At 35.9% G+C, this 14,756-nt stretch overlaps 1 protein-coding gene across 4 annotated transcripts in view; it reads right to left on the bottom strand.

Moving 5' to 3' along the window:
- Positions 1-14,756, bottom strand: part of NAV3 (neuron navigator 3) — a 350,025-nt gene that overhangs the window by 41,424 nt on the left and 293,845 nt on the right. For all 4 annotated transcript variants that reach the window (XM_073900615.1, XM_073900614.1, XM_025881299.2 and 1 more), the window contains 2 exons: positions 12,492-12,575; positions 3,770-3,881 (listed from right to left, as the gene is read on the bottom strand). In XM_073900615.1, coding sequence (XP_073756716.1) covers positions 3,770-3,881; positions 12,492-12,575 — 196 coding nt within the window. The remainder of the gene's footprint in view (positions 1-3,769; positions 3,882-12,491; positions 12,576-14,756) is intronic.

Below are 14,756 nucleotides of genomic sequence, written 5' to 3' on the forward strand. Positions count from 1 at the left end.
AGTACTCCAGAGTTTTTATTATACCCAGAATAAATAAATTGCATTTGACTTTGATTAACCCTCAAAATTTAAGGAGATGGCTACGTTCTCATAATCATAAATCAAAAGTAGTTCTTAGAGGTATTGTCTACCTTCAATTATGATGGCATTTACCAACAAAGATTAGCAAAGGAATGATTTCAATAATATCATGGAATGAAAGGAATGCATTTTACTCATCTCTAACAATTCCTTTCTAGTGCTTGTAAGTATTTGATTCAGTACATGTGGCATCATAGAGCTTAGTAAAGAATGGTTCACCAAATGGATATCAACAGTAGGAGTGAATGGAGAAGCTTATTTTAGAAGTCTGTTTTTCAGTTACGTGTTTGTTCATTCATTTCCTCTTCTGACCCTTGACACCAGCACTGCCCCACTTCAAGCTATGACTATCACTGGCCTGCTTGACAGCAAGAATAGCTGTCCCACTTAACTCACCTTCAAACCATTCAATAGACAGTAGCTAGAGAATTCTCTTTAAAAGGAAAACATCATCACTGCCTTACTTAGGACTCTTCAATAGATTCTCATTTTAAAAAGAAAGAAAACATTTCGACTCTTAAATAGGGCCCAAAAGTCCCTCAGTAATCTGGTCAGTACTTACCTCCCTAACCTGGTTCTACGTGTTGTACCTTTGCTCATTGTGTCAGTTCCATGAGGGCACTAGTCTATTTTCTATCTCAAGACTCTTCTAGAATATTCCTCTCTCAATATTTACCAGATGGGTTGATCATTATTCCTTGGAGCTCCCCTTAAATGTTGTTATCTGGGAAAGGCATTCCCTGACTATGAACCTCTAGGAGGTTGCGTGGAACTCTTGCTTTCTATGCCATCTATTTTGTCCATTTTATAACATAACTATTTTGGCATACATATTCAGCTACACCAACGATCACAACAATTGTTTATTTCCTGCTTTCCCACAAGACTAAATTCTTAATGGAAACAAAGATTATATCATTTTGCTCATTTTATGTATCCCTCCCACATTTCTGAGCAGAGGAGTTCCTTTTTTTCAGTTCCAGTAGGTATATGAGGCTACCTGTTGCCTATGATAAAAAGAATCCTTCCAGAAAGTTTTACTTGAGTGACTTGTACTGTGTTAAAGAAAGGATTAAGCCTTTTAAAATCCCTTCTGGACCTATTTACGACATAAAGATTTAGAACATAGGCTGCTTTATTATAGCTCTAAGATAAGCTTTAAATATGCAGTAATTTTCCATGTGGCATATAAATCAACTCTCCCACATGGAAAGTTGCTAAATTCTTAACAGAAGTAGCCCCTAGAGAACTAGTTTTTCCTTCAATTTAAGTATATCTCACTTTATATAATTTTTTCCTAAAATTTAAATTCAAGTATTTAAAAATTACATTTTTTAAAAATCAAAATTCAAATAAGCCCCTTTTGTGTGTAAGGCATCATCATAGCCACGTGGATTGAAAAAACAAACCACCCTACCATTGATCAGAAAAGGCAGGCCTTAAATAAATTAAGGCACCAAAGTATACTACATATTTGGATAGAAGTACAGTTATTTCCAGAAAGATATCACAAGGGGACCTCATCCAGCTTAAGCGTCAAGGAGACATATTTAGGCCAACTCTTATAAGGTCTCAAAAAGTTTTTTTTTTTTAAGATTTTATTTATTTATTTGAGAGAGAGAGAATGAGAGAGAGAGAGCACGAGAGGGAAGAGGGTCAGAGGGAGAAGCAGACTCCCTGCTGAGCAGGGAGTCCGATGCGGGACTCGATCCTGGGACTCCAGGATCATGACCTGAGCCGAAAGTGGTCGCTTAACCAACTGAGCCACCCAGGCGCCCTCAAAAAGTTTTTATGCTGAACAAACAAGGCAGAAAATTTTAAGTAGATATAACCAAAACATATAAAGAACTTTTAGAGAACTGGAAGAAATTCGGGGTAACTGAAATACACAACGTGACAAAAAAGCAGAGAATAAGGTCTAGAGCAGTGTCTAGCTAGTAAGTGGCAGTCAATAAATATTTGCTGAATGAACAAAGCTGGTGAAGAGAGATTATGTCATGTTAAGAAGTTTGTATTTCATCCTAAAGGCAATGGGATACCTGTTGTTGACAATTGCTTTGGTTTCAGTGTGAAGAATCACTTATAAAGTGGTATAAGATGAAAGGCAGGAAGGATTTAGGAGTTTTTGGTCATAGTTCAGGGGAGAGATGAGGGATGGTGATAACAGGATGAGAGAAAAGGGAACAGATCCAAGAGATATTTAACAGTTGGAATCAACAGAACTTGTTGATTTAATGAATGAGGAGAGGAGGATTTATGGATGACATCTAGATTTATGGCTATATGGAAGGATGGTGGTGTCATTCACTGAGGCAAGGAATACTGAAGGCAAAGCAGGCTAAGAGGGAAGATGACAGGTTCAAATTTGGAGATGTTGAATTTAGCATGACAAACAGACATCCAGAGATAACCAAATGGAGCTCTCTCTGGGGCAGCTAGATTTATAGATCTGTAACTCAAGATATGAGCAGGGCCTGGAGAGATATATTTGACAGTTATCAACACATAAATGATAATTATAGCCAGAGGATTAGACGAGTTTGTACAGACTTTTGGATAGGATGAAGAGAATCACAAAGTACCCAATCATAAAGGAAGCGAGTTGAGGACTGGGTTCTAAGAAATACCAACATTTAACAAATGGATACAAATGAGTGAACTTGCAAAAGAAACTTTGGAAGAGATTTCAAAGGAGCAGGAGAAAAACTAAGAGTGAGAATGTTACAAACATTAGAAGAAATGAATATGTCAGGTAGAATGGAAGGACATCAGTATCAAATGCTATTTACAAGTCAAATACAATATGAATTTTTAGTGTTGTACTGGATTTTGTGTCCGGAAAGTCATTATGGATCCTGGAGAGAACAGTTCTGGTTTGATGGTAAGAGAAGCCACCCTCCAGAGGTCTGAAGTGTGACTGGCTGCTGGAGACATTAAAAAGATTCCACAAAATGTTCCTAGGATTCACCAGGAAATGGGAAAGTACATGATAGGGCATTCAGGATTTAGAAAAGCATTTTTTTTTTTTTTAAGCTGGTGAGGAGTTGAGCATATTGAATGCTGCTGAAAAGAGTTAGGACATGAATAAGTAGAACCTATGCAAAGAAAAAAAGATGACATGACATGAATACAAAGCATTTCTTCAGTGGGAAGCTAAGGAGGGTGTGGTGGCAAATAAGATTATTTTATTATTGTTTAGAACTGATGAAGCATAGTAATAATGAAAAGCAGACTTTTAGTCCTTTTTCTTACTATTTTTAACATTTCTGTAAGAAGTGTACCTTTTTTACTGCCTCCACCCAGAATGAGCTCTTCCCCATACCTACTACTTGATACTTTACCATATCGATTACTTTGTTTACAGATCTGGATTTTCACACTCTTTACAGGGTGTGTTTTGCTTGAAGTCAGATGTGAATGTATTAAGTAACCTCCCCCACCCCCACTCTCACCAAATCAAATGGAGAAAAAGTGTGTACGACTATAGAAGCAAATTCCTTAAGGTTAATTAAAAAATTATTGATAAGGAAAGCTACTGTTCTTAAATTCTGGGATTCTGACTGCATTAAGGCCAAGTTATCCATTCTAAAAGGTAGTGCCACTGAGTAAAAGCAGCCTTTCTCTAATAAATAAAATAAAATAGGTACTTATTATATTGGACGAAAAATGGCAATATTTCTCAATATACCTTTGGGAGGGTGGTCTGGACCGTTCAGCGCTCCCTGAATAGCTGCCTGGGCAGCAGAGTTCTGGGCCTTCAGCATTTCAATGGTTTCTCTTAGTTCTATAAGTTCAGACTCCTGTGAAACAAACAGAATTTAGAAGTTTTAGTACCTAGAGAGAAAAGATAATCCACAATCCACAATCACACGGGTTTCATTTTATGTAGTGCTAACGTCCTGGGAGATTTGAATGCCAGACTGACCTTGTCAAGTCACATCTAACGACTTCTTATTTACCTAATGTAAGGAGAATTTTAGAAAAGTGTCTTGGTTATTCTCTTATAAATGGGATCTGAATAGTCTTTATTCCTCTCAAAGGGTGGCACCTAAAGCTGACCAGTGCAACATAAAGCAAGATATCACAGTGTGCATTTTATACCACACTTACTAATACCACCATGATTAGATCACAGAGTTACCTAGCAGAATTGTACAGGTGCCTCACATTGCATTTACTGTTAGCCAGAAACCCTGAATTCTTATTGAATGAATGACTTCATATTTTGTCTCCTTTATTTTGCACTTGGGGAACCGCTTCTTTATATTCAAGTATAAAAGCAGGAACTCATCCCTACCTCACTCCTACTACATGTCATCTTATTAAATTCTGCTGGGCAAATCAAGGTCATCTTAGGTTCTGATACTTTTCATCCAGTAAGTTTGCTAGTATGGAGATCCAATTTTACCAAGCCAAAGCAACACAGGAATTTTTTTTAATTGAATGGAAATACATTCAATCTACAGTCCTTAAATAATACTAATTTATCAAAAAAAAACCTTTTTTTATGTGACCTTACACATCAAATTGTTATGAAACATCTATTTTCTTATTGAACTCACGGTAACTTTAAGATGTGTCCCAATGAACATATAAATGATTTTTCACAGTTATCTAAGTGAATTGTTTTATCAGAAATGACTATGAGGAAAAATGAGGAAGATAGGATGTATGCGCTTCTCCAAAAAAGGAAGTAGAGTATTGTTTCGGCATGGGCAGTATTTCCCTCAGGAGCTCAAAAACAAGGGGCATCCAGAAGTCTTGGCAGTGTCGGCAACTCTAAAAATTAGAATTCTTGTCAGCCTCTTAGAGGGAGAATTCCTAGGGAATGTAATTGTCATTGAGCATTTTCTCTATCATCTTTGGCAGCAATCCAAAGAATCAGGCTCAGGTTCTTCACTCCATATTAAATAGTTTATTCCTACTCTCCATCTCCCAGAATATATTAAAAAGGTAAGATCAGGACAAGCACCTTTGGAGGAAACAGCTTCAGATATAAGAACATCCAGAGACTATTCTAACCTTAGGCACTTAAAAAAAAAAAAAAAAAAGAACCAAAAAATAAAAAAAACGGGCAACGCTAATTCAAATGATAACCAACTTTATAACTATTTTCATTGGATATCTGACATCTATCTAATAGATGACAGATATTTAAAAAAAATAATAAACCCTCTTACAGACTTCTAATAGTTTATAAGTCAAAGAATCTCATAATGAACAATTGGTAGCAACCTCCTAGATTCACAGCTGGATCTTCAAATATTTGACTGTAATTTAATTTGCATATATTTATCATGAAGGAAAAATAACATGTTTGTGGAAAATTTCCACTGCCATAATACAAAATTCAGATCCAATTCATCATGATTTCTCAGTCTCTCCAAGTTCTATCTATAATTTTGTCCCTTGCTCAATTAGTAATAGATAAGTTTTCCAAAATTTGATGTATTTCCCATTTAAAATAAATCTCCCAATAGATAAAATGTTTACTGAAATTCATTCTACCTTTACCAGAAAACTTCACAAAAGGAGCTCTATAGTGCATGCTTAATGAATCATATAATTTAAATAGTAATTTTACAACATATAGACTGGAATACACATTAAATTTTAATTAAAATCAGATTTTCATCCTTGAATTTAAAAACAATAGTTCTTGTACTGTGAATTAACAAATTTGCTGAAATATGTGGCCTTAGGTTGAAAGAAGAAAAATGGAAATGAGGGGTCTCATACAAAGGTCTAAAAAATACAGCTTAATTAGACTTATTTCAATGTCTAAACTTTCATCTCTTCTAGAGAAATCTCTTCTCAAAACTGTTTTTAGAAAGATTAGAAGTGGAATGCTCAGGGAATATTGTTTTTTCAGAAAACTACATTTAATATGAGATAGAAGAATGATTACTTCCAAAATTAAGTGTCTTTTTTTTTAAAGATTATTTATTTGGGAGAGAGGGCACAAGTTGGGGGGGGAGGGCAGAGGGAGAGGGAGAAGCAGAATCCCCGCTGAGCAGGGAGCCCGATGTGGGGCTCGATCCCAGGACCCTGGGGATCATGACCTGAGTTGAAGGCAGACGCTCAAAAGACTGAGCCACCCGGGTGTCCCTAAAATTAAGTATCTTTAAAATAAACAACAGATATTAACAGGTTAGTTGTTATTCAGCATGGCACAATAGACCCAAAGGAAGAATAACTAGGTAACAAATACATTCATTATGTAAATTGAGAAAATCACGTATATGAAGAAATTAGTTTAAGCCAAATTATATCAGTAGTTCTTCAGGGCAACTTTATAAGCAAGGGCCTATAAAATATTCCAGTGTCTTTAATTAAAAAGATAGTTAAATTTGACACTGATAATCTATCCAAACCTGAACTAGGTATCTCTTCATATCTGCAAAATTCCCTTCCTTCTTTCTTATTTCAGTTAATGAGATCCACCTTCCACATCACTCAAACTAGAGCTATCCCTTTCACTGAGTCTTCCCATATGATTTCTCCCTTTGCTTTAAGTATTTTTCTCACTCTTAAAGGCCCTGGTGAAATGCCTATATGCTTGAAACCTCTTAGCTTTCCCTTCAGAAAAAAAGGACCCTTCTCTGTGCTTCCAGATCATTTAATGCATTCAGCGTATTTAGTTGTTGTAGACTTTGTCTTTTCACTGAGATTTATGATCTCAGTAAATGTTGGGATGATTTTGTTCAAATGTTCTGGTCTATGTTGAACAGGTGTTTCTCCCCTTCAAAGAATAATGTAAAGCTTCAATTCTATGTATGTTTTAACAAGAGGGTGTTTGATCACCTTTGGTGCCATATTAAAACATCAGTGACTTTATTATTCATTATAAACAGAAAGTCTGGATATGGTTAAATCGGTGAAATCATTTCCTTTGGATGGCAACAAAGTCAGGTTTCCCTTTCTCTCTTTTCCAGCAGTAAGTATATAAAGATTAATATAAGCACTTTAAAATGAAAACTTGGCTGAGACATAGAAATTGTTTTATAATAGTTTTTTCTAGTCTTCCTTTTTTTCTCCTTCATAATTACAGTTGGTGGTTCACATTTATTTTTAAACTATATTTTTCTTTTTCAAAAAAAGATTTATTTATTTATTTTAGAGAGAGAGAGCCCAAATGGGAGGGGCAGAGAGAAAGGGAGAGAGAATCCCAAGCAGACTCCAAGTTGAGCACAGAGCCCGAGGCGGGGCTCGATCTCACAACCCCAAGATCCTGATCTTGAGATCACGACCTGAGCCAAAACCAAGAGTCAGACCCTCAACTGACTCTGCCACCCAGGCTTCCCTTAAGCTATATTTTTCTAAGGTGACTATAATGCTTAGAAATTGCAATGCTGCTTCCAAGTACAACTATGAAATCCTCCTTTTTTTTGGCTATGGTGGGGAATGTGGATCAGAAATATAATTAGAAGCGAGTTCTAGAAATAGCCAAATATAAAACTGTTTGATACTCTGAAATATTTTCATTTAGTTTCTTTATTTTGAAGGTGACCAAATAGAAGATACTTCAGTTCTGAGACTGTTCAACTTTCAGAAAAAAACCTGGAAAATGTATATGCCATCAAGATATGGACTGAAAGCCTCTTCTAACTCAGTAGTTTCCAGTTTCCATTGTCTTCATTATATACCAAAGAGAAGATGGCGGCTAGGACAATTCTGTACAGGATCTTGGGACTAGACGATCAGATCATACTTTGTTGATATTTTCTCACTTTTCAAAAGTGGGAACCAAACTAAAATTGCATTCACCTTCAGTAAGCTATTCAAGATAATGATGCCCCAAACACCTGCTGATCATGTAAGATTCCAGTTTTCCATGAGAGTTTCTCATTAAAAGAAGCTGGATGGAGTCAATATCTTTTCTAACTGCTTTGTACATGTCTCCGAAGCTAAACAAGTCATCAAGGTCTGACTTGGAATGCTTCAAAATGAGATGATCAAATACTTTGTTGTAATACTGGCCCTGCTTGGTGTCCTTTCCAACCTAATTTCCTAACTGCATCTGACCTCTTTCCAAATTTCTCCTGGACACAGGCCTTGCTGAAAATTCTACAAGCTTGGCAATAAATCTCATCAACCAACTTGACCTTCTAGGCAAGACTCTTAAAAATTTGCACTGAACCTGCTTTTGCTTCCTTACACTGACACTCAGTTAAACTTACACTATCTAGCTGTAGTTAATTTGAACATGTTCTACTCCCCACGATTATGTGTGTGCCTTGAAATCTTGTAAATTTTTCTAGTGAAAGAACCCAACCAGCCCTGATTCTAACAAAATGCGCTAAATTCCTCTAATCCCAGTAGTGCAAGTAACTTGATTCCATGAATACCATGGATTCAAATTATCCTATGCTCCAAAAGCCTAGTGAATGTATTTTCTGACTCTAATGATAAATTTTTAGTGAGTGAAAATTTACTCACTAATTAAGTCTTAATTCTCTCAAAGAATCTTGGTGGAGAAGTGCTAATAAAGGGACAAGGACCATAAATCCAGGTAAACTTCTTGATCAGACTATGTCACTGTCACAATCTGTAATGCCTTAGGTTGGGTACAGGGCAATACCTAGAGACAATTTCACTCTCCAGCCAACAAGCATTCGTGACAATTACCTTAATTTTTCCTACTTATAGACTTACTATTATGTAACATGTAGCATTCCCCGTGGCTACTGAGGATGCTGTTAAACTATCAGGAAGTGCGGCTGGATTGATCTTCATTAACTAACTTTTATCATGTTAGTCTAGAGTCAAAAGCCTTGGAACAGCTCCTTGTTTGTCATGGATCAGATTCCTTAGACATCTTTCTAGGCTTAGTTCCACATTTCTCTCCACATCCCTTCTTTTTCCCTTAATGTCTCCCTTAATTTCCCTCCTTGCTGTTCACGCTCATGGTGCCCTTTCTTCTACAACACATAGTCCCCCATTTTCCTGGAATTAATCTTTATCCTCCTCTTAGAACCTAAAGGGGCTCCCCCATAACACCCCTACTCTGGAACCTAAGTGAAGATGCAGGGGTCCCCTATGAGTACGCTGAGGACACTATACTATTATATTTCCAACAGCACCCCAAATTTTCTGCCTCCTGAGTGATTCATATACGTCTTTCTTTCTCACCAGGCTATAAAGGTATAAAAGCAGTGTTTTGGCAAGACAATCAGGATTCTAGGTACGGCATCTGGGAACAAGGAAATATTTTACGACACTATTCAAGGAAGTGGGCTTGGTCTATAAATCAAACTAACATTTTGATATAGTTTTCGGACTATTAATGCCATATGATTGTTGAAAATCATACTTTGAAGCTAGAAGAAGCCCAAAGACTTGGAATTGAGTCCCAGTTTCATTAACAGTTCTTAAGTCTGTAGCCAAGAACATGAAACCATCTTGGCTGTTGCTGCTTCATGTGTTAGCATCCCACCTTGCCTCCCAACATCCTCACTCTTAACATTTTCAGTGGTGCTTATCTTCACCTGAAATCCTGTACTTTTATCATAATCTGTCACTTACTGGAATATAAACTCTATTTTATATTATAACCAGTTATAAACTAGGCTATAAACAGCATGTATGTATATATAAATAATTCATACATATATGTAGTATATATAACTTTATATATACTACATATATATACATATTTCACTGCTGAATTCTCAGTAGCTAGGGCAGTCTCTCATACACAGTAGAAATTCAATATAACTTTGGTGAATGATTAAATGGACAAATGAGCCTTGGAACTCCAAGAACAGAGTTTCAAAACCTCTGCTCTATATGCACTAATCTTTTTCCCAGGATTGTTGGATCACCAGAGAGCAATATACCCTTTTATCTCAGCTCCCTGAAGAAATGACTTCACTGAAATATGATTAAATGTTATGCCCTCAGCTTTTAGAGAAATGTCTATTTGAACAGCTATTTTGTCTTTTGTTATTTCATGACCCCAATTTAAGAAACTTTACAATAAATTTGTCCTTGAATTCAGTGCCAAAAAGTTTGTCTCTCCGATCTAAATTATGCTCTTCTGGTCAGAAAATGAGAACTAGACATGCCAAGCAATCTCCCTTTGTGCCTTAGCTTCCTTGACATTCAATTCTATTCAGTGCTTTGTGGTAGAAATTACATAGGCTCAGGCATCTTATTATATACATTCCTCTACTTGTTTTTACTAGATTCTGTTATTGAATTGTGCCATATCATATTGCAATTAATTTTATGATTCCCAAAGCCACCTTGGAAATATGCAAGTTATAAATCTCAGATTAATAAAATAAACTACTTACTAACATTGTTTGTGCATATGGCTTGCAATGAGACAAACAATCACTTTATTTTCAGTTAAAAAATGGCAAGGCAATTTCAGACATCATGATATCTTCTGAGAAAATTTTATAATTTTGGCAATGTTCCTTTATGGTTAATGTGCACACAATTATAAAATTCTGTGTATTATGCAGATGTATTTAAAAACATTCAGGCATTATTCATAGGCATTATAAATTAACAAATGCATAGTTTTCCAATTTCTATGAGAAGTTTTATTTATAAATATAAAAAAAGTGAAGGAAATATGGGACAGTAAAAAACATTAATTTTGATTTCTTAAAGACAGTGAGACTTAAGTACTAACCATGATTTCTAGCAATATGCCTGGCTCATGGCCAATGATGAATTTGGTTTATCCTAGGTTTTTTAGGGGAAAAAAGGAGATAAATGTAAAGAAAGGTAACAATTTTTTTGACTATCCACTGTATGTGGCCTCATATTGTATCTTCCTTATTCCTCAGAGTGATTCTACAAGGCAGTTATTATAAACCTGACTTTTAAAATGATGGACGTGAGGGTCAGCAAGAGAAGATTCCACAGCTCTTAAGAGGTTCCCCGAGATTCATACTCCAGCTTCCCGGGCTCTAACATTCATATTCTTTCCCAGTTGGCTGCCCTCAAAGACCTCGTCATCCTGTTTGCTGAGCTCTTAGGCTACATAGTGAAGTGGTAAACTGGACTGCCTCTCTCTCCCCCTTAAAAAAAGATGAAGATAAAATTCCTGTGCTCAAAAGGTGTTTGCCATCTTCCCTTACAGAACAGGTTTGACAGGGATGGATAGTGTTCTCTCTCATAAGCAGGGGAAATCTTTGAAATAGAAGAATGAAAGATAAGGGCAAATAAAATACAGTTTACTCATTACACCAGGATATTACAGGAATATTTTATTTTCTCTTGAGTTTAATTGGTCTGTTCATTCTGGTTTTTTTTTTTTTATTTAAAAAATGGTAAACTGACCAATGGTAACATATGCTAGTTCTGTAAAGCCAATGACATACTTTACAGAACTGAAGACAAAACTGAAGCCATCTCTCAGGACAGATATGGGTATTGATTCTGAAAATATCCAAAGCTTTTTAGATTTTTGGATCTCTTTGGAAATTAGATGAAAACTGTGGACATCTGCTCATATTATGCACATATGCAGTTTTTACAAATGTTTCCATACAGTTTTAGAGACTTCATCTGTCTCTAACACCCATCCAAGGACTCAGGTTAGGGTCACCAAAATAATGGCAGAGAGGTGAGTTACTGGTCATCCCACGGAAAGTGTCCAGATTCTTTCTGGGCAACACGAACCTTTTGGATATGTTTGTCTCGTGAACTAAATTCTCTGTTTCTTTCTTTTTAGAATTCCTTCTCCCCCTCCATAAAACCTTTCAGGTTTATTTTAAAGTTTGTGATATGAATTAACTTGACTTTTCAAAGACAGCATCCCCAGATGCCAACTAATCCCCATTACTCCAAAAGGACACAAATCTTCACTTAGCATTCTGGATTTCTAAACTTCAGTTCAGGACCAGTGTTTCAGTCTCTTGTCCCACAGATGCTGTAATGTGAGCCCCTTGCTTTGTAGAGTCCTTGCATCGCCTCCAGACTTTCTCCATGGGTATCTCCACTTACAGCCATGGTCTATATCTGGGCTTACAGACCATGCATTTGTGAGAATTCTTGTCAGAGTGCAATTCTTGTCAACTGCATAACAAGTTGTTCCTAGAATATTCTAACTCTTCTCCTATACAACTGTTTCTCTTCCTTAACATTTGGTATTCTTTTAATAGGTCCAACCACGAGTAAAATAATAGACTGCCTGGAAAGAACTTCGTGTGTGTGTGTGTGTGTGTGTGTGTGTGTATGTGTGTGTGTGTCCTACTATGGATTAATCTGAATCATATGTCTTTAGAAATTAAAATCTGAAAAGAAAAAGTATTATCTTGTCATTTTCCAATTTAGTATGGAATGGATCCTCTGCCGCATTATGTTGAAGGAGCTGTATCTCATGCATTGTTTAAACATCCTATGCAACTTGCTGTCTTATTTCAAGCCCCCATGGCAATTCTTGGACATACCTTCTGTTCTGCTGTCATGGTTAGACTTTGCAGTCGGCCAGTCATATTCCCTAAACTCTTTTCAAAAGCTGCTACGAGGTGAGCCTGTGAACAAAAATGGAAGGAACACATTTTAAATGTCAGAACCTTATATGGATGGATGAAAACTCTTGATTTTATAAAATGCTTAACTTCAGGTATTCTAACTCTTTAAATACTATGACCACCATGGTTAGCTTTCAATGATGACTCTCCTTTAACATAAATCTTTGTTTATGTCATTTCTCATAACATAATAAAATAAAATTTAAAAAAATAATAAAAATAAACCAGTTTAAATTCAGTGCTTCTGTCTCTTGACATTTAATGTGAGTTCAACTTCTGAAAAGGGATGGTATTTTGCAAATAATAACACCTTCTGACTTGCATATCACAGAGGATTTGACACCCAAAATACTGAATAAAGTTCTGAGTTGCCAAGTTTTTAGACTTAGAGCTCAAGAGGAGGTCACTGCCATAGTCAATGGACAAATGTTTCTCATTTTTATACCTGCATGATGACCTTTGGAGATATTGTTAGCTCCTTCATTGTAATGATACTCTCCTTCAAGTGTCAGACATCTGCTGACAGCTAACACATTATCCTTCCTTTTTTTGTGCATACAAAAAATGGAGTCAGAAAGAGTTGTCTTCACTTTCCAAACTCCTTTCAATAATAGGGCTTTTATTTCTACTTTATTCCCTTCAACTAAGGAAGTGCAGGGAGGCCAGCTAGAAATAATATTCAGTCATATTTTATTTAAGTTTTCATGGCTTTTGGATTTTATTTTAAATCTCAGGGAGTTATACATATTACAGTATAAAACCCTAACTCTTATGATTAAGAAGTATTTGACAATCTTACAGCTCTAGAATAGGGCAGTTTCTGTTGGCATGCCATTATCCAACAGCTTCACCCACAGAATATTAAGCATGGAGAGGTGTTCAATCTCTCAACAGTTGCTTGAGGAGAACCACAGATATGTTATGTTAAACCGATGGAATTTTACTGTGCCCTTCCGAAGATACAATGATAGAACATTTTACAACCTACATCCATAATAAACTATGTGTGGGGGGAAATGTGGCAATCCTTGGCAAAGATTAATTTTTTGAGAGAAGGGAGTAAAAGGACTTATTAAAATATATCACCTTGTAACTCTAGCAGAGCTGAAAGGCCAAGGTAACTATTATCAGATGGATGGCAGGAATCCAAAGAATTAGGGCACTGGACATTTATTCCATTATTGATAATAGCAAGAAGTTTATTGCATTATTGGTAACAGCTAGAATGTACAAGTCCCTTCCGATAGTATCACAATATAAAGGTGTCTCTGTTCCTAGCACTGAGCTTATCTTGTGCTCCCTTCCTTTTCCCAACACAACAATATAAAGATAATTTGTGGAGAATACTTCTATTAATCTTCAGTCCACCAGTACAAATCTTCATTTTTTTCCCACTCCCTCTGGCCTCTATCTCCCTACCCCACTAACTCTCTCTCTCTCTCTCTCTCTCTCACACACACACACACACACACACACACACACACACACACACACAACCTTGAGAATTATACTCCAAGGTTAGTTAGCAGATTTAATAGGATAAATAACACTCTTAAAAAAAAAAGGAATAGTATTTTATAGTCTAAAATGTTTTCAATGACAAGGAATATCCTTGCATCAGACTTAATATATCAGAAATTAGCACAAGGTTATGTTATGCAAGGTTATCCTTGCATCAGACTTAATATATCAGAAATTAGCACAACTCCCAAATAACCAAATGACAAGGATATTCCTTGTCATTGAAAACATTTTAGACTATAAAATACTCTTGTATTTTATACATATATATATGTATAAAATATATATATATATATATATATATATGCTCTCATACATAACCTTTTTTATTGTAAAAAAAATTTTAAGTGAACAAAACCATATTAAACCATATTAACCATACTAAAAGTGAACAAAATGAAAATTCATAGCTCGCTGGTTTCTCACATAGTGAACGTTCATACACTCACCAGCCAAGTCAAGAAGTAGGACAATTGCAGATCCTAGAAGTTCTCCCTGACCTTTCTCCTATTACTGTCCTCCCTCCCTTCCCCCAGAATGACCACTAGTATTGTAACATTTATGGTAATTATCTTCTCGCTTCTCTTTATAGTTATACCACTAAGCTTGCATCCCTAAACACTATGTCTTAGCTTTGTCTATTTTTTAAACTATCAGAGT

This window comes from Callorhinus ursinus, unplaced genomic scaffold (genome assembly GCF_003265705.2).
Source record: "Callorhinus ursinus isolate GAN/ISIS: 27379988/994484 unplaced genomic scaffold, GSC_fseal_2.0 scaffold14, whole genome shotgun sequence".
Lineage (NCBI taxonomy): Eukaryota > Metazoa > Chordata > Mammalia > Carnivora > Otariidae > Callorhinus > Callorhinus ursinus.